At 47.6% G+C, this 20,133-nt stretch overlaps 1 protein-coding gene across 4 annotated transcripts in view; it reads right to left on the reverse strand.

The window, feature by feature from the left end:
• The window catches only part of HLCS (holocarboxylase synthetase), a 172,735-nt gene extending 156,602 nt beyond the window's left edge, over positions 1-16,133 (reverse strand). For 3 of the 4 annotated variants that reach the window (XM_037040621.1, XM_037040620.1, XM_037040619.1), the window contains exon 1: positions 2,843-3,103. In XM_037040621.1, coding sequence (XP_036896516.1) covers positions 2,843-3,037 — 195 coding nt within the window. In that variant the 5' untranslated portion in view covers positions 3,038-3,103. Of the gene's footprint in view, positions 1-2,842; positions 3,104-16,021 lie in introns of those variants that run through there. The other variant, XM_037040622.1, reaches the window with a different exon arrangement.
• Positions 16,134-20,133: the final 4,000 nt, after the last annotated feature.

Raw genomic sequence — 20,133 nt, forward strand, 5'->3', positions numbered from 1 at the left:
GTCGACAGAAGCCTGTTACTAACAGAAGCCTGAAGAGCTGTTCTTCCATTTCCTCCAAGATTGATAAATCCATTAACCTCTGCTCTCCTTCCTGAAATCTCTCTAAAAAGACAGCAAATCAATTTTAAGGCTTTCACCTATGAAAAACAAGACACACCCAGAGCAGAACCAGAGCAGAAAAATGTGAAATCTAAGGCCACAGGGGGCAAGCCTTAGCATGACCACAAAAAAATAAATAAAAAAGGAAAGGCATTATTCGGGTCAGCTCCCCAGTGCTGCAGGTCAGTTCAGCCCTTGCTGGGAAGATCAGCAGGTGCTCCCCCAGGCCTAGTAACCTGGCGCATTGTACATGCCTACTATCTGTTGAACTAAGAATGAAAATTTGGAGGAGAAAAAAACTCTGTGTGAGTAAATATAATTATCAAAATAAGAATTAAAAACAAAAAACAGCCCTGGCTGGTGTGGCTCAGTAGATTGAGCAATGGCCTGCGAAGCAGGGGGTCACCGGGTCAATTCCCAGTCAGGACACAGGCCTGGGTTGCAGGCCAGGTCCCCAGGAGGGGGCATGTCAGAAGCAACCACACATTGATGTTTCTCTCCCTCTCTTTCTCCCTCCCTTGCCCTTTCTCTAAGAATAAATAAAATCTTTTTAAAAAAAGATTGTCCACTTTATTCCTACATAGAAAATGTGCACATTAAACAAAAACCTGAAATTTCCCAGTCTGTATAAACTATCTTTGATTATACTTATCAATTCTCATGGGACCTTTGATTACACACATTCCACCTGTATGCATCTAGTTTTGAATATGTAAAATATACAGGCAACAAAAGCATAAGATTCAGTTCTATAGTTATTTCAGTCCAGGCAGACTGACAATAAGGCGTCTACTGAACCAAATCATCAGCCCAGGTTATTTTAAATCCGAAAATAACAGTAGCTAGCCCCGGCCAGTGTAGTTCAGTTGGTTGGAGCATTGTCCTGTAAACTGAAAGGTCGTGAGTTTGACTCCACATGCTCCACATGGGTTGTGGGTTTGGTCCCTGGTGCGGGCACATAAAGGCAACTTGATCAACATTTCTTTCCCTCTCTCCACCCTTTCCCCTCTCTCTAAAATCAACAAGCATATCCTTGGGGGAAGATATCAGTAGCTAATCATAAATAAATTGTCAGGCTTTCCAGCTGTAGGTCTTAAACACCCGGGCTTAAACCCAACAACCACTAAACACGCCTTCATTCACTGGACTACTGAGTGATGTTACAAGTCAAGGGGCAGAGCTAAACTGACCCAGACCTTAAGAAGAAAAAAAAAAGCTGAAAAGATGAACTGTGATTTAAACTCTGAGGACACAAGCAGGCCAGTCCCATCCAGTCTGGGTGGGTGAGACAGTGATAACTGAGCAAAGTTCTGGGGTCAAGTTAACTATGCCAAGAGCTGGGGCACAGCAAGTTACAGAATCCCTTGAAAGCCCAAGGCAGGTTTGCCTGGAGCAGTGGGCAAGGGCCAAACCAAACAGCATTAGTTAGTTGCTGAAGTTAGTAGAAAACCAATAAAGTCATGAGATGTTCCAAAGTGAAACTGTCTTCCAAGAAAAGTAAAGACATTTACCTCTCAATATTTCTTAAAGTTCAAAATTTCCACTCTAATCCTTACCGTTTTTTTTTTTAAGTAAATGATCCAGTTTGGAAAGCAGTGCAATAGAAAAATCCACCCCTCTATTTGCCCTCACGTTATCATCTTTCTCAACCAGGGTTCCTTGAGAGAATTAAGCTCTCTTTCCCTAAGGCATCCACTGTATATAATAAATGAACTTCACCCCCTTGCATCTAGGCAGTGCCAGATACACGCTCTCTTAAATCTGAGTTACTTATATGCTTTGTGTTAGAGAAGACTAAAAAGAAGGATAGTTTTGATTCACTAGCAGCACAGTATAATCCCATACCTAAGAATAACCTCAAAAAAGTATTCAAACTTAAGATTTTAATTCCCACCTGGTGTTAGGGTGCACACATACAAAATCTCATTTTAATGCTAAAAATGAGTCAGCTTTTCAGAAGGAAAGGGCAAGAAACTGATGAAAAGAGAAACACTTGGAAACGTCAATGAAAACAACGTCAGTGACCTCCTTGGAAATTTGCGCAGAACCGCCCTGTGAATCAAGCCAATGGAAAGAAGGGAAAGAATTACAGTTCCTTTCACAGAGCGCAGAGTTTTTTGCTGAGATTAGACCACAGCACCCACTGAACTTGCAGTCACCAGGCTAAGTACCGGGCCAAAAAACAAAGACTGTGCCTGGCCAGCAAATGATGCAACTGACAGAAGGGCAGGAAGACCGGCAGTTTGCGTCCCATCGGAGATATCTGACTCAAAGCTGGGGATCTGCTGCCCTTCTCTAAATTCAGGTTCAGCCAAACTCCAGCCCAGAGAGGAGAGAAGGACGGACTAAGCGGGCAGAGCTCTCTTAGGGTTCAGAGCTAAGGGCCACGGCACGGTCACAGAGGTACACGCCTATTTTGTAACGCTAAGAGCCTGGCGTCCGTACACTCGATCTCGCGCGCCATGGGGAGGCGAACGCGCCACCTTTCGGTTTCGCATCTCTGGTCCCCTAATCCGGGTTCCCCAGGGCATCGCGCGCAGAAAGACCCCAGCCCGCGGCCCCGCCGGCGCGGAAGGTGCTTCGCGGCATCGAACCGCCCCGGGAGGACGGGCGCTTCCGGATTGGCTCGCAGGGTGAGGGACCCGGAGGCCGCGACCCCCGCCCCCTGCAGGCTCCGCCCCCTCCCCCCCCCCCCCCCCCCNCCCCCCCCCCCCCCCCCCCCCCGCTGCCGCTGCCCGCCCACCTGGCTCTCACTGATACAGAAGACGCGGCCGCCGAGGCTGAGGCACACGCGGGCGTCCGGAGGCTGCGCGGCCGCGCCGCAGAACGTGAAGGAACAGCGCGTGGCTAGCAGCCGCCGCACTGTGGTGCGCACGAGCGCGGCCGGCCGGCGCCCCCAGCGCGCCCACAGGTACAGGTAGCAGAGCGTAATGAGCATGGCCGGCCGGCCGCCGCGGGGCGCTGGCCCAGGATTCTGGCGCTCCCCGGCCTGCCCGCCCCTCCCCTCCACTCCAGCCGGCCGGAAGGGGCGGAGCCGCGAGGGAGAGGCCACGCGGGGAAGTGGGGTGTGATGGGGAGGAGGAAAGCAGGTTGTGCTGCTGGGGGCGGGTATGTTGTGACGGGGGCAGTGGAAGGCCATGGGGCAGGATGATGAATAGGTTGAGCACCAGGGGTGTAGGCCCAACCGCTGCCCAGCCTGTTGAAGCCAGAGTCCGGCCTCCCCTCCTGGACGGGTGGGAGGCTGAAGGAAGGGGCTGTGCCTGTTTATAACATGAATTAACCAGCGCCATACAGGGAACCAAAGTGTGCTGGCAGCCTCCACCCAGTCCAGTTGGGAAAGAAGGTGAGGCCCTACGTAAATTCATACAATGCAATAAAATATTGGGTTGGCCAAAAAGTTCCTGTGGGTTTTTCTGTAATGTGGCTCTAGGAGCGCTTAATTCTCTTCATTCGAAACAATTTTGTTAGATTGTATTGTGACAGCTGTCATATCAGTGTGCATTAAAAAACTTACCAAAATTGGGGAGTTTTTGCATAGCCATTTTAGTAGTGAACATGTAGGAAAATACATATTTTCTGCATATTCTTTATTATTCCAAGAAAGGTAAAAACGCAACTGAAACGCAAAAAAAGATTGGTGCAGTGTATGGAGAAGGTGCTGTGACTGATCAAAAGGGTCAAAAGTGGTTTGTGAAGTTTCATGCTGGAGATTTCTCACTGGATGATGCTCCACAGTCAGATAGACCAGTTAAAGTTGATAGCGATCAGTCCTGGCTGGTATAGCTCAGTGGATTGAGCACTGGCTGCGAACCAAAGGGTCTTTTGTTCAGTTCCCAGTCAGGGCACATACCTGGGTTGCAGACCAGGTCCCCAGTAGGGGGCATGGGAGAGGCAGTCACATTGATGTAAAAAAAAGTAATTAATTAATTAAAAAATAAAGTTGGTAGCGATCAAATTGAGACATTAATTGAGAACAACTAATGTTCTACCACACATAAGAAAGCTGACTTACTCAAAATATCCAAATCAGGAAATTATTGGTGAAAGTGAAAAATATCTTTTATGGGAGAAAACCATATGGACTTTGTGGCCAATCCAGTATTTCTTCTGGACTCTGTACCATTTAAAGTAAGGACAGGAGACAAGTTGAAGACAGATCAGGAGTAAAAAGCTACCTGGTGTTCTTGTATGTGTGAATCGCCACTTTGACTGTGAGCATCCTAAAGCCAGTGAGAAAAGGAAAATATCAACTAAGACTCAGTGTTCTTGTCCCCTAAGAGAAGCATAATTATTCCTGGCAGGGACGGACAAGACTTCTCCCATGGAGCCTCATTTTTTTCAGTATGTAAAGAAGCACTGAGAACAGGACACTGGACGCCACTCACTCACAGGATCTCCAGAGGTGGAGCAAATCCACTGTTAAGTAAGGGACAGTTTCCTCACAACTCTGAAGCACAGCCAAGATCGTCCCTGCATCGCTTCCTATTCTGGCCTTTGCTGTAAGTCGCAGGTAGCAAACACAAGGCTCGAGGGCCAAATCCGGCGGTCCACCTTGTTTTATCCGGCCTAGCACTTGTTTCTACCCAGCAGCAGTGCCGAGCTCCTTCCCCTCGTTAAGGAGTAGTTACATTGACACAGTCCTAAAGTTACATTCGGCCCTTTGAAGGCAACCACGAGGCTGATGTGGCCCCTGGTGAGAATGGCTCTGACGCCCCTGCTGTGAGTGGGTAGCAAAATACAGTCAAAGCAATCTAGTATGCCACTCCCAAGTCTTACTTCATCCAAGGGCAGGTTTTTAAAGTGCCCTGGTCCTTTATTCACCTGCTTTAAAAATAGCAGTATAGGGCCTTGGCCAGGTAGTTCAGTTTGTTAGAGCATCATCTCAAAAAGCCAAAGTTGTGGGTTTGACCTTTGGTCAGCCCACATACAAAAAGCAACCAACGCATGCATCAATAAGTGGAACAACAAATCAGTGTGTGTCTCTCTCCCTTCCACTCTCTGTTTAAAATCAATAGATAAATTTGAAATAGCAGTGTAGAAGACCCACTTTCAGAACCTCACACTTCTGGTGCGATGACACAGGAAATTCTCCCGTTGTACATAGCAATGATAGATTTAAAAAGAGAAAGACGCCAAGAAGAAACAACTGGGCTCAAAAACAACGTAAGCATCGCAGTGAACCGGAAATAGAAGGAAGTCACTGGCTGAAGCCGTACCCTACTGCGGCAGTTGGGAAGTGGGTCCCTGCACGGGAACAAGACCTAAAATTGTGTCACTGCAGAAAGAAGTGTGTGAGCCCCTCTGAGGGGGGAACCTAGCCCCTCCATGAGGACACAGGGCTGCAAGTCAGGAATTAGAACATGAGGCTCAATAAAGGATAAACCCTAATGTTTTCCTACACAGACATTTCAGATAACCTTCTTGGAGTTTGCTGAATTTTGGCTCTAAGGACCAGTTTCCCCACCCAGGCCAGGTAAGGAGAGGTCATCTCTTCTCCCTGAAGGTCACAAGCATCTCCAGTTTCTCCATATTCCTTAGGAGCTCTGCACCCTCACCTTCCACGGACAACACGACTGTATCTGACCAGAATGGGAGCTTCCCAGGCTGACCCTCTGATGTCTCACAATGTCATGGTCTTGGAAGATATCACGGGAAAATGCGGAGGTCAAAACTGTACACCAGCTCTGGCTTACAAAGAATGGGGAGCATATTGGGTCACCCTGAACAGAGAAATGGGTGAGGTCCCTTCCTGCCCTGTTGACTGAGGAGTGCTGACACCACTCACAGCCAGGAAGGAGAAGAGGAGCGCAGGGGGACGAGGACGGGGAGGAGTTCAGCGATCACACAGCAGGCCCTGTCTATGATCCCACCCGAAACGACGGGGCTTAGCTTCATCACCCCAGAGACCAATGGAAAGGGGGAAGGAGGCAAAAATACGACATCAGGGGATCTCCTCTGTGCACCAGCTGCCCACCCTGTCCCTTGCTACTTAAGGGGGGGTCCTTGGCATCAAGCAGCATTGTCATCACCTAGGAGCTCACTAGAAATGCAGAGTCTCAGGCCCCATCCTGGACCAAATGAGTCAGTATCTGCACTTTTCAGCAAAAAAACCCAGGTGCTTCACAAACACATTCAAGCTCAAAAAGCACTGCCAAAGTCTCCATCTATTACTCCCTGCGTCTGGGTTACTCTAGATTCTTAAGACTTCCAAATTGTTTTGGAGGATAAAACCACAGACTAGGGGTTTAAAAACTAGACTGCGCCATTTATAGGACCATCACTGTAGGAAGGGTGGTGCACTCACTAGCCAGCAACTGAAGACCACCTCAGTTACCCATCAAAATGACTGGCTATTTCCAAGAGAAGCCTTCCCAGACTCAAAGTTTCAGTCCCCCGCCCTCAGGAGGCATGTGATGGAAGTGATGGTTTGGGGGTAAGGTGTTGGGGACCACTCTGCCTGGTTTCAGGAATTGTAACTACCCCCATGGCTAAGGATGAGTGAGCGACCTCCGGGAATGCGAGCCACAGGAGACAAAGCTTGTCTCTGGCAGCAAACACTGCCTCAGTTTCCTCTCCCTGCCCCCAAAGCATGGTCAGAAGTCAATGACGGGTAAGACTCCTCACAGCGAGGGGTAAGCTAAGCCAGGCATGATCACTTGGGAGCCCATCATGGAAGGACTCGGGGCTGTGACAAAGAGGGAGCAATGGACCCTTGCCCCCAGGCTATGTGACATAGCCCAAGTCCCCACATCCTCTGGGGGAAGCGCTTCCTGGCTCTAATCCACTGAAGCCACTTAAGCCTGAAAACCTGTTGGGGAGGGGTGCAGCTCCTTGCCTTGCTAGAGGGGAATCTGGGGATAAATCTGGCATAAGAAAGAATTCCTAAAAATCCTGTGAAACCTGCTTTGCTAGGAGAGCTTTCGTTCATATGTTAAGGGTCCAAGCAGGAAATGAGTATGTCTCCCAAAGTTTCTGCAAACCCCCTTCCTGACAGACTTTGACTCAGACTAAGCCCTCACGTTTATTTGAAGTGTTATCTACTGTTTGATCCTTGCTGTCCTTATTCCTGTGTATTACAACCCAATAAAAGCCCTTGGAGGAAGGGGCTCCTGGCCTTTTTCCTCTGAGAAACTGGTCACCTACCAAGCAGATCATGTCTTGGTAGTGTTTACTTTCATCCATTTACTTTCATCCAAGAAATGACGGGTAGGTGCTAAAATTTAAATAACTATAATTGTAAAGAGTCCATTTTTAGCAGTTAAAATAGTCTTTGTTTTATAAACAAGAGTCTGTTCCCTCCACAAGTGTAAGACTGCTAAACCAGTTTGCAAATTTAAAATGATGTTCAGAGAGTCCACTGTCTCAAGAAAGACCATCTATTTAAAAAGGTGCTCTCTGAAAAAAACGTAATTGAAATACATTTAATTGGAGTCAGGAGGTTTTTGTTGGCAAAAACTATAAAATGTGAATAGCTTTGAATACTCAATAATCGATGCTATGTGTGTTACTAGACAGAAAATGTCCATGTGACTCTATGTGCAGTTAAAAGTTAAGTGAATTAAACTGTTTTAAAATAACAATCCCTTTTCTTATTGGTTTAAACTCGAAAGGAAGCTATTGGCTTGGGCGGTGATCAGGGCCTCAAGGGGAAAAGGAAGTTGTCACTTTAAATCTTGCTGATCAGCGAATGCCAGGCCCCTGTGAAGGTAGCGGTCAAACCAGCCACCACTACCTGGGTCAGAGAGGGACTCTGGAATCCCAGTGTTTAAAGACATTTTCTCCAAATAGGAAAATCTTGTATTGAATGTCTTAAATGTTTGTAAATAATTCCTTATACTTATATAATGTAGCTTAGAAATTTACTATTTTAATTGCATTTTATTTGTATAAACTTTGGTTGTCGTCCTAATATTATTACTTTTGGAAGTTCTGTATTTATCAAAAGGACTCAAAGTTCTAGGCCACAGTTGTCTGTAATTCAAAATACAAATAATAGCCCTGGCTGGTGTGGCTCAGTAGATTGAGTGCCGGCCTGCAAACCAAAGGTTTGCCGGTTCAATTCCTGCTCAGGGCATATGCCTGTGTTGCGGACCAGGTCCCCAGTTGGGGGCACCTGAGAGGCAACCACATATTGATGTTTCTCTCCCTCTCTTTCTCCCTCCCTTCCCCTCTCTCTAAAAATGATAAATAAAATCTTTACAAAACATACAAATAATAATAAAGACAAGATATGAATTTTGACCTAAGAATTAAAAGATTCTTTTACATAAAACCTTAGGAGCCTACGTGTAATGTGTCATTATTTCTTAATTACATGCAATGCCAAGATAACGGCTGTCTCCCTGAACTCTTGGCAACAAAAGATAAAGGTACTGGCTGGTAATACATTAAAATAATGCTAACTGGAAGAACCAGGTGAATTTATTCACTGTAAATCTTGGTGTAATATGTAGCATTAAGTTGGTAAGGAAATTTACATAGTAATATAAGAAGTTCTAAGTCTTAGCCCTGGCTGGTGTAGCTCAGTGGATTGAGCACAGGCCTGCGAACCAGAGGATGCGGTTCAATTCCCAGTCAGGGCACATGCCTGGGTTGCAGGCCGGTTCCCTGCAGGCCAACTCCCAGCAGGGAGAAGCACAAAAGGCAACCATACATTGATGTTTCTCTCCCTTTCTCCTTCCCCTCTAAAGATAAATAAATTTAAAACAAAGAAGTTCTAAGTCTTAAGATAGGATTGAGTCTAGTTAAAATGTATGTACTAACTGTAAAATGTATACATTCTGATACCAGAGAGTAAAGAATAGGCAGAACCTGTCAGCTGGGCTACACAGCACACGTGTATGAGTCTTCGGTAACAGCAGATGGACTCCGATGCAGTGAAACTGACTCAGAACGTTGCGGACTGAGTTCAAAACGGATCTGCGAGCCAGACCTTCCTCCTGCCTCCTCCAGAAAGTCAGTATCTGGAGGGAGCAGGGGACTGCTTACTAAATTCTGCCCTCTTCTCAGAACCTAAAATGATCAGCTTTTATTTCGTTTAAAGATTTTATTTATTTATGTTTAGGGAAAGGAGAAGGGAGGAAGAGAGAAACATCAATGTGTAGTTGCCTCTCGCGCCTGGGGCCCCAGCCTGCAACCCAGGCACATGCCCTGACTGAGAATCCAACCAGTAACCCTTTCGTTCGGAGGCCAGTGCTCAGTCCACTGAGCCACAGCAGCCAGGACGAACTACCAGCTTTTAGAATACAGTACCCTCAAGTTGAAAACAAAATGAAGTAATGGAACCAAGCCCTCCCCCACATGAATATCTGAAGAGCCGGGCAGACTGACAGAGTCACTGCACGTCCTTGCCAGGACGCTGAGAACCGACGGACCTGCACAGAACATCTTGACCTTCTTCCAGTTGCTTTAGTGCTCACACTAACAGCGTATTGTTTTGGAACAATCATATTGTCAAATCAGGAAAAATGGAATCTTATTTTGTTAATCAAAATAGAAGAATACATAGAAATTAAAACCCCCATGGGAATCGGTATAAACCCACAGATGGACGAAGGTTGCCATCTAAATCTCTAGGGGTGTAGCTTCCAGCCTCACAGCTCAAACATCTAACCAGTTCCAGTTTTCATCCCTCCCATCGTCTGTAGCATTTGCTTTCCAGCCATTGCCTGGTGTCCCTACCAGTCAGGGAAACTAAGTAGAGAGCATTTGAGAGCTTGCTCCCCAGCCCATGGCATTGCTTTGGCTCCAATAAACTGAAAAAAAGAAAAACCAGTCTAAATAGATGAGTGTCGGGGGGTGCTGTTAATATTGAGATGTGGCTACAGACACAAAGAAAGTGCAAACACACCAAACGGGACAGTCCAGCAACCCAGGAAACAGAAATAATGGAAAGCTGCTGCCCTCCCCCAGGACCTGAGCCCCAAGGAGCCAGGGTCACCTGGTGGAAGCTGGAACCTCCCAGATCCACGGAGACCCAGCCAGACCCACAGAGAAGGGGGAAGTTCCTGGGTTTCTCCATTCCCTTGGCCTCCTACTGTCCCCTGGGCTGAACTTTGTTGAAGTTAAACAGAAGAGGAGCCTCAAAGAGCCTCCTTCCTTGCCCATCACTGCAGAGGAGGGAAGCGGCAGGGGTGTCTGCATCTGAGGAAGAACAGGCCAGTAGCCAGCCCCTGCCCTCTCAGAAATGCTTCCCTTGGACAGTTCTCCCCAAATCCATTCTCTGTTTCTATTCCTACGGTATGGGCTGAATTCTGTCTCCCCAGAAATACTCAAATGCTGAAATCCTAACCCCAATACCTCAGTATGTGAGTGTTTGTGGAGATGAGGTCTTTGCATTAATGGTGAGTAATGAGGCCCTAGAGCAGGCTTCAGCCCAGTGGGACCTGATCTTGTAAGAAATCAGGACTTGGGGGGGAAGACACAGGGAAAAACGGCCATCTACAAGGCAGGGAGGGAGGCCTTGGAAGAAACCAGCCCTGCTGACGCTTCCACGTCGGACCTCCAGCCTCCAGACTGAGGAAATGAGCCGCCTTTTCTGTGGTGCCTGACTGGGGAGCCTGAGCAAACCAGCCCATCCTGGTTCCCCACGCTGCCTTCTCTGTCTCTCTCTCCCCTGTCAACCATCGGGCATGAGGGAGCCTTCACCCGCCTCTGCCCTCACCTGTTCACGGGGGTTCCATTTGCCCACTGGGTTTTGGTGACCACTGCTCTGGGCACAGGGCTCTGATCCTCACTGCCAGCTCCGGGCTCTCCCAGCCTCCAACACCACCGCCATCCCTTCCGTATCTATATCATTTGGATATTCTGTTGGTATCTCAGAAGCAACGTGCTTAAAACTGAATGCATTTTTCTCCCACAAATTACCTCTTTATCCTGATTTCTGTCTCTGTTGAGACCATCACATTCTCCTTTCCACCCAGACCTAGAACACAGTCTCCTTGGAGCATCAGCTTCTCTCCCCCCTGCATCGTGTTTATTTCCATTGATGGTACCCCCACACAATCTTGAGTCTCATTTTCTCCTCACCCCCTCTCTGCTGTCATTGGAACCACCGTGACAGCCACCAACTCCCTGCAGACTTCACATTCCCACTGCTCTGCTCACTCCAGCACCTTTTGCACTTGACTCTCCGAAGTGCAGCCGTGATCCATCACTCAGACCCTTCAGTGCCTGCCCCTGTGATCCCTCACTCCCTTTCTCAAACCCCTTAGTGCCTGCCCCTGCCCACCACAAAGCTCAGGGGGTCTTCCCTGGCCTTCAAGACCTTCCATTGCACCCACTTCACCTGGTCACCTATAAGGACCATCCATCCACTCATTCATTCCACATGTCTGCACGCCAAGCACTGTGCTAATCGCTATGTGCATTCTTTCGTGTAACCCTCTCATTAACAGCAGAGTGGCTATTGTCCCCATGTGGCACAGGAGAAAACTGAATTTAAAGCAATTGAGTGACTTGCTTAAGATACCACAACTAGGTCAAGAAACCTGGGAGCTGAATTTATGTCTTTCTGGCTCCAAGGTCCTTCACTATGTAAGCTAGGCACCTGAGAATGAAGAATGTCCTATGAGCAAGAAAAATAAATTGAAGTAAAACTCAGGATCCAAGGGATGGTGGCAGAAGGTTCCGCTTATGCCACTGCTAGCCTGAGGACAGCTTTCTGTGTCCAGATCAGACAGGCTGGGATTGCCCAGGAGAGGACACACCCAAAGGGCCGCAGCTGGGATTTCATGGAGAACACCAGAGAAACAGCTTGCTCTAAAAACGCACAAAAAGAGCTATGATCCACTTTCTGTACAACGGAATGTCACTGATTTATTACTGTTTTAAGGACCCTCAAATATGGGAAAAATCCAAAGTTAAAAATTACAGAGTCAAGCCCTGGATGGTGTGGCTGGGTGGATTGAGCACCAGCCTGTGAACCAAAGGGTCGCTGGTTCGGCTCCCGGTTGGGGCACATGCCTGAGTTGCAGGCCAGGTCCCCTGTTGGGGGCCGGTGAGAGGCAACCTATCAATGTTTCTCCCCCACCCCCCGCCAATTCTCTATCTTTCCCTCCCTTCCCTTCTCTCTGAAAATAAAGTCTTTAAAGAAATAAAAAAATTTGAGTCAAAATGCCACATGGGAGCACACAATACAATATACAGATGACACAGACTTGTACACTCGAAACCTATGATTTTTATCAACAACCACCCCAATAAATTCAATTAAAAAATTTAAAAAATGAAGCCCGGGCTGGTGTAGCTCAGTGGATTGAGCGCAGGCCTGCAAACCACACGATCGAGGTTCGATTCCCAGTCAGGGCACATGCCTGGGTTGCAGGCCAGTTCCCGAGAGGGGACACACCAGAGGCAACCATACATTATATTTCTCTCCCTCTCTCCTTCCCTTCCCCTCTAAAGAAAAATAAATAAAATCTTTTAAAGATTTTTTAAAAATGCAATGTGGTACCCTGGGTTAGACCCTGGAACAGGAAAGGGCCCCACATGGAAATTGCTGGAATCTGAGGGCTGCGGCCCGGTTACCACCGTGTCGCACTGGTCTCCGAGGATTCTTTCCATCCATCCACAGTTGTGTGAGCACCAGAGGGGGCTGAGTGAAGGAACTCTGTGCCATTTTTGCAACTCTTTTGTAAGTCTAACATGATTTCAAAGTAAAAAGTTATACAAATTAGAGGCTGACCTTCTACTGAATTTCATTGGCATCCCTCCCTGTTCTGTCCTTAACTGGCCACACGGTCTTAAGCATATCACTTCATCTCTCTGGGTCCCAGTTCTTCAACTGTTTGAAAAAGGAGAGACGCCAACCAGATCATCTCCAGCTGCGCCTTCGAGCTCTGAAATCCTGAGATCCCGATAGGCTACAGTGTGAGGTGCTTTACAAGCATTTCATTTGCAGTAATGTCTTATTCTCCTTCAAGTCCCTGACATATTAAGCACATTGTAGGTGCTTAACAAAAGTTTCAGAAACTGGCTCATTCATCTGTTTGTAAAGTAAGGTAACACATCTCTTCTACTCAGTTGGCCACTAGAGAGAGAAGAGCTCACAAAACGTTCTTCATTGAGAACACATTTATCTTCACCCAGCAGTAGGGAGTGGTCCCTTAGATCCCAGGCAGAATCTGTTCCTGGTGAGGGCCGGGGAGTCACCCTCTGTGCGCAGCGTCCTGCCCCTCAGACAGGACCTCTGGGGGGCCCGCAGCACCTATGGGACAACCACACACACACAGCGCTCACAGCCTCAGTCTCCTCAAGGAAAGTGAATTGAACTGTGAGCAGGTGAGCCCTGCCTGCTCTGAGTACATTGTTGTCTTCCTGGTGACCCTGGCCCATGTCCTGATCTCAGGCCTCATTTCGAAAGGGCCAATCATGGAAGTCAAATGAGTGAATGTGGAAAGTGTGTACAACCTTTCCAACCAAAACAAGATAAAAACATTAGCAGCCGCACACCCCCAACCCCTGCCCCACACACACTCATTCAGTGACTGGGCAGGTGCCTGCCTCCCAGCTTAGGAGTTAGAGCGTCCCCAGGGTACCTGTGGAGTGGGGCACAGAGCACCAAGTATACCCCGTTAACAACAGGATACATTCTGAGAGATGTCCAGGTGACTTCACAGTCATGCAAACACACAGCACACCCTTGCACAGACTAGACACAGGGCTGCCAGGGCGCAGCAAATTGCTCCCGGGCCTGCACAGCACATTCCCGTACAGAGCAACACGATTAAACCGGACATGAGAAGATGGTGCGGCCAAGATATGCAGCAAGATTAAACCGGACATGAGAAGATGGTGCGGCCTATGAGATGTAGGAGGCTGCTGCTGGTGCATCATGGCACACTGGCTACAGCCACCTTTTTTATACACAGGTAAAGAGTATAAAATAACGATGAAAAGTTGAATGCAGTAAATACACAAACCAGCCCGTCACTATGATCATCAAGTTCTCTGTACTGCACGTAATTGTGTGAGCTGTACTTTCCCAGGACAGCAGCACAGTGGCTTTGTTCGCTCCACCGTCACTTCAGACACCTGAGTGATGTCCTGACCACTGCCACGTCATTGGGCTGTTGGGAGTTTTCAGCTCCATTGTAACATTATGGGACCACCGTCACACAGGCCCTCCATCAAGGACGAACCATCCTTATGGGCCGATGGAGGAACAGCCCACCTGCACCAAAGTCAACAGAATAGAGGGCAAGGCCGTGTCACCCTCAGAGGGCTTTCCAGGAGGATAGCGTCGCCTCTCTTCAGCACCACGGGAAGCTCAGGCTCTGAGGCCCACACTGCGCAGGGGTCCTTTCCAGCAGAGGACAATGCCTTTCTCAGGCTCGGAAAAGTACCTCTGCCTAGAAATTGTCCTCCGCTGGTCAGTCCCAGTGCCTGAAGTCTCCACACTCAAAATACTCCTTCAGGTGAAGTCATCTCCCAAGGGGAGCAGATATTTTTTTAAAGATTTATTTATTTATCTTTAGAAGGAAAGGGAAGAAGGAGAGAAATATCAATGTATGGTTGCCTCTCATGAGTTCCCCTGCTGGAAACTGGCCTGCAACCCAGGCATGTGCCGTGACTGGGAATCGAACCGACGCTCAATCCACTGAGCTACACCAGCCAGGGCCCAACAGGAGCAGATTTAAACTGAAGTTCAGTGTGTGGAGTTCGGGGCTCCTGCTTTTATGATCTTTGTCACATTAGTTAGAAAATTCAGAGCAGGGCCCCACGTGTGTAGGATAGAAACATTCAGCGGTGTAAAAACTTGCAGCCCCAAGAGCTGCTGGATAGAATCCTGGACAGAGCATGTCTGGGGCAAGAAAGACCACAGGGACACACAGAAGGCTATCAAGGGACAAGTGGAGAAAAGAAGGGACTGAAAGCGTGCAAAGCAGCAGGTGTTACCCAAAGCACTAGAGCATAACCATGGAAAAGCAGACCCAGTCCGAAGTTGCAAGCCCCGCGGTCACGCCCAGCGCACTGGCCTTCTCTCCTTACGGCTGAAAGTGCCCTGAAACGGGGCAGAGGATCACGTGACAACTGGATTTTTCTCTCCCTCTCCACCAACCCGAACATTTTTTCTCTTAGTAACTGACACTTCTCATGCTTAGGAAGAGCCACTTACAGCTTGAGGAAAACAAAAGGTCATACCTATTATTATAAACCTTTGCTAGTGGAAATTCCATGAGTCCGGAAAGAAGGCGGGTGCAAAGAATCGGTGGGAGAACCGAGGCGGCAGTACAGCCCAGGGCGTTCCCGGCTCTCGGCTTTGCTTCCTCCCCGTCACCCCAAACGTCTCTTTCCCTGGAGGCACCGGTACGGAGTCTCCAGGAACCGGTCCAGCGAAGCGGCAGTGCCCCCTGTTGGCGTCCCTTGCTTTGCAGGTCAAACCGTGATTTTTTAAAATGTTTATGCAACCTGCCCGCTTACCCCCAACAGCACTGCGGGCAGTTTACAACTAACAGTAAATCTGCTGGAATGGGAAGAGAAATTAAGACGAAGCAACTCAGTAACCACAGGGCTAAGTATGTTCAGTGTTTACCAAACGGTCAAGCCGTGAGTAGAGAAAGCGCGCTCCAGGGAAGCCAAGCGCAGAAAGATGATGCAGCCGAATTGGAACTGCTCTAGGCGGCCCACTTTCCATAACATTTCAGCCCTGGAGAGATGACTGCACCCGGCCCCGACTCAGACATCTCAAATAAGAGCGGGGTCGGGGGGAACCGCCAGATGAGCACGCCGTGAGAAAACTATTCCTTCCTATAAATAACTGCCCTGGTGGGGGTGGATAAACGGTGGGTTCAGAGGCAGGCCACCGGCTTTCTCTCGGGAAACCCACCGACCGGCGTGCGCCTGCGCCACGCCGGAGGCTCGGCCTTGGCACCTCCGCCCTTGCGCCTGGCTAGACGGTCAGCCCGCGCTGCACGTACCTTGGGCCGAGCCCCCGCACCCGGACCCCACCGCCGCGCTCCAGGCCTCCGGGCCTCCCGGCACCGCAGCTGCGCCGGGACCCAGTAGGCGGCCGCCGCCGAAATGCACCCGAAGGGGGCGGGGTGTTGTCGCGAAGGACTGATCAGGTGGCAGCGAGGGCGTGAGAAACAAGCCTTGGGAACGGCCAGATCAGGATCTCCCTCGGCGGGGCCACCCGCGGAGTAACGACCCCAAACGCTGACCCCCGCCCCAGGCCGCTGTGACCCTGGCCACACCGGTGCGGGCACGTGGCTCTGCCGAGCACCGCTTCCACCGCCCAGAATGCTGCCTCTGCCGGCCCCGGCTTCCGAGGACCAGTCCTTTACCTCTGGCCTGAAATGTCAAAATGTCACCTCCTCGGGAGGCCTGGCCTGACTGCAGGGCAGGTGAAACCCCCTTCCCAAGTCCACTGCAGCAACTCGCCCATCTCCTCCTTGTTGGTGTTTGTACCACGTGCCTGCCTTTCCTAATCTCACACACACACACACACATATACACACAGAGGCGGGAGATGCATCTGTCTATTCGAGGCACAGAGCAAAAGTGGCCGAAGATATTGCTCAATGAGAGAGAAAAGAAGCCAAATCCGGCTGCCCCCGAGGGACGTTTGCTGAGGGGGGTGCAGCGCATGGGCGTGAACTGTTACTCCTTTCACGACAAGAGGAATTCCTCTGCTGAGGACACCACCAGACCTACAAAGCGCCAGAGAAGTCTTCCTTCTGCCATCTGGGCTCTGAGGCCTTCCCGTTCCTCACAGCACTTGCAAGCAAGAACCTGAGGCTCCCGTCTCTGTTTGGGGGACAGGGAATTGATGACTTTCCCCTGAGGCCCAAACTAACCCATGGTGTCCGTTAGAATACTCCCCCAGAGACTAAAGGGAAAATGAAAACTCCGAGCATTTGCGGGAAGGAAATGCTGTCCAGGGGTAAGAGCTTATGGATTGTCCAAGGAGTAACTACAGGTCAAAGAAAACTGCAAGTTGCTTTGGCTGGTGTAACTCAGTGGATTGAGTACGGGCCTGCGGACCAGAGAATCAGAGAATCGTAGTTCGATTCCCAGGCAGGGCACATGCCTGGGTTGCAGGCCAGTTCCCAGCAGCGAACGCAGGAGAGACAACCACACATTGATATTTCTCTCCCTCTCTCCTTCCCTTCCCCTCTAAAGATAAATAAATAAAATCATCAAAAAACCCCTCAAGTTGAGGCTTCCCACAAGGAAAGAAAATTCAGGGGTGAGCATAAATCATGTCTTTAATAACCTGGTTTTTGAAGGACACAAAGCTTTCCACACATGGGTGCGCTGGGCCCGGTTTAGCCCTCCTCCTGTAGTTGGGCTCTTTTCCCCCGTGTTCGCTCTCATACGCTGAAGCGGACAGCCCCCACACAAAACACTGTATCCGTTCTCCCGGCAACGGTCTGAAATGCATTCCTGTACTCCTGTGAGTGAGGTTACTCGTCCAAGCATATGAACCCTTTTAAGACTACTAAAACATAAGGCCAAACTTCATCTCTCAAACGCTGCATAATTCTACCTTCTAATAGAGGATGGGGGATTATTTTTGCATACCCTTGTCAATATCAAGTGCTACAATACAGGTTTTTAAAATCTTTGCTATTTTGATTAGTGAAAAATGGTATCTACCTTTAAAAGATTAGTTTCCTGTTCTTTCAAATTACTAGAAAAATTATTTTTAAAGATTGTTTTACTGGTCATTTGTGTTTCTTCATCTATGAATTATTCATTGTCATTTTTCAATTTTGGCATTAGTATTTTCCTTAATGATTTTATGGGTTCTTTATCTATTAAGGATAAATACTAAAAATATCAGCCTAGGATATTAGTCCCTAGGCTGTGATATTTGTGGCCTATATTTTTCTAGTTTATCATTTGTTTTTAAACTTCATTTAAGATGATTTTTGTGCACCATTTTAAATTTTTGATTATATAAAACCTCTGTTTTTTCTTTCATGACTTTTACCATTGATTTTATGTTTAGAAAGTATTCCTCAATTTCCCAAACAGCAACTGTTCCCTAGTACTTATCATTTTTAAATGGTTACATTTCAGAATAGTCCTTATCGTGAAGGCCTCTTCCAATTCTGAAAATATATGGCTTTCTGATTTTATCTACATTGCTGTTTTTAAATACAACATACAAAAACAGTAGATGCCAGAGAATTTTTTAAAAACCTAACATATTATTCAATACAGTCAATAGAATTTCTGTAACCTGGATGTGGGGCACAAAAATCTAGTAATAAAATGAACACCGCGTACCTATGCCTCGACCTGAGAACCAGAACACTGCCAATATTTCTGCATTCCTATGTATTCTATCCCCTTGGCTCCCCACTCTCAATTTTATATTTATCATTCCTTTGCTTTAAAAAATCTTAAATACAGATGAATGCCCCCTTCACAGTAAATTGTTTTGCTTTTTTAGCTTTATAAAAATAATATTATTCAATAAGTAAACCTCTTAGTTTACTTATTGATAAATGAGTGGATAAAAAAGTTGTGATACATATATACAATGGAATATTACTTGGCCGTGAAAAAGAATGCAATCTTACCATTAGTGACAGCATGGTTGGACCTAGAGGTTATTATGCTAAGTGAAATAAGACAGGGAAAGACAAATACCATGTGATTTAACTTATATGTGGAACATAAAGAACAACATTAATGAACAAAAAATAAATAAACTTCTGAGCCTTGCATGTTTTCTGGGCAATATTAAGTCCAAAATTCACACACAGAACTGTGCGAAGCTGCTCCTGATGCGCTTCACCACTGCACAGCGCTCTATCGTATGGCTCTACCACAGTGTGTTTAGCCGTTGTTTTCCTGACAACACTGGACAATTTCCTTTCTTCTCTGACAAACGATGCTGCTCTGAACGTTTCCTTCTTGTCTCCAGGGCCCATGGACAGGTGCCTCCTGGGTATGGACCTAGAGAGGAATTACTGAGCCAAGTTCAGTGTTAAAAGATAATACTAAACCACTTTCCAAAATAGTTATATCAATTTACACTCCCATTACCGGTGGGGTTTTTCTTCCACTTGTTTTCAATGTCTTTTAGGCCACTTTTTGTTTTAAATTTTTGATTTACACTGATTTTCACAACTGACTCAGAATGACGAGGCTCTGGAATCCAAAATACCACGTTGCAGTTGTTCATCAGGAAAATCCTCTAGAGTCAACGAGCCAGCTAAACGCAAGTCCTCCACCGCCCAACCGCTAAATTTAGGTCCTGGAACAACGAAGGGGTGGGACTATGGGGCGAGGGGGGCGGGGGAAGGCCGCTGTGAGCCGGGTGGGAGCGTTGCCCTGGTAACATGAGACAGTGCTCGGTTGCTTGGGCAGCTGCTCGGGGATCGTCCTGCTGTTTCTAGGTCCACGCTACCACGTCCCATACAACCTTCCATTTAAATCAGCCACCGTGGGCCCTGGTGAACTGGTCCTCTCTCCTACTGGCCACGAAAACACTTGCACTCTTCGGTTCGGTGTTCATAATTCTGGGCATTTATCCCCAAAATGGTAACACAGGAAGAAAAATTATATTTGTGAAGATGTGGATAGCAACATTGTTAAGTGGGATTTTTTAATTCAAAAATTGAATGTCTGCAACAAAGAAGATTAGTACACAAATTGCAGTATATCCACTCAGTGGTACGGGTATAACAGACTTTTTGTTTCTCTGCCGAACCACGTGAGGTTGAGTTTCAGAAATCATGACTGCTCACCCCTGAGTGTGTCAGGGTGTATTTCCCAAGAACAGAACATCCTCTTACATAACCACAGTGCAGTGACCAAATTCAGACAATTAGCATGGATCCAATCAGTGCTAATAGTATCTACTCTTCAGTCCAGGTTCACATTTGGCCAATTGTCCCAATATCATTGTTCAGAGCAACGTTATTTTTCCCAGTTCAAAGTCACATGTCATGAGTTGTCATGTCTGTTTATTCCTCTGTCTCTATCTTTCTCTTTCATGACCTTGACTTTTGTTAAGAGTCAGGCCCATTATTTTTTAGTTTGTCCCTCAACTTGAGCTTGATTGCCAAGTGATCC

Source organism: Sturnira hondurensis, unplaced genomic scaffold (genome assembly GCF_014824575.4).
Source record: "Sturnira hondurensis isolate 20B ecotype Veracruz unplaced genomic scaffold, ASM1482457v3 Scaffold0002640, whole genome shotgun sequence".
NCBI lineage: Eukaryota > Metazoa > Chordata > Mammalia > Chiroptera > Phyllostomidae > Sturnira > Sturnira hondurensis.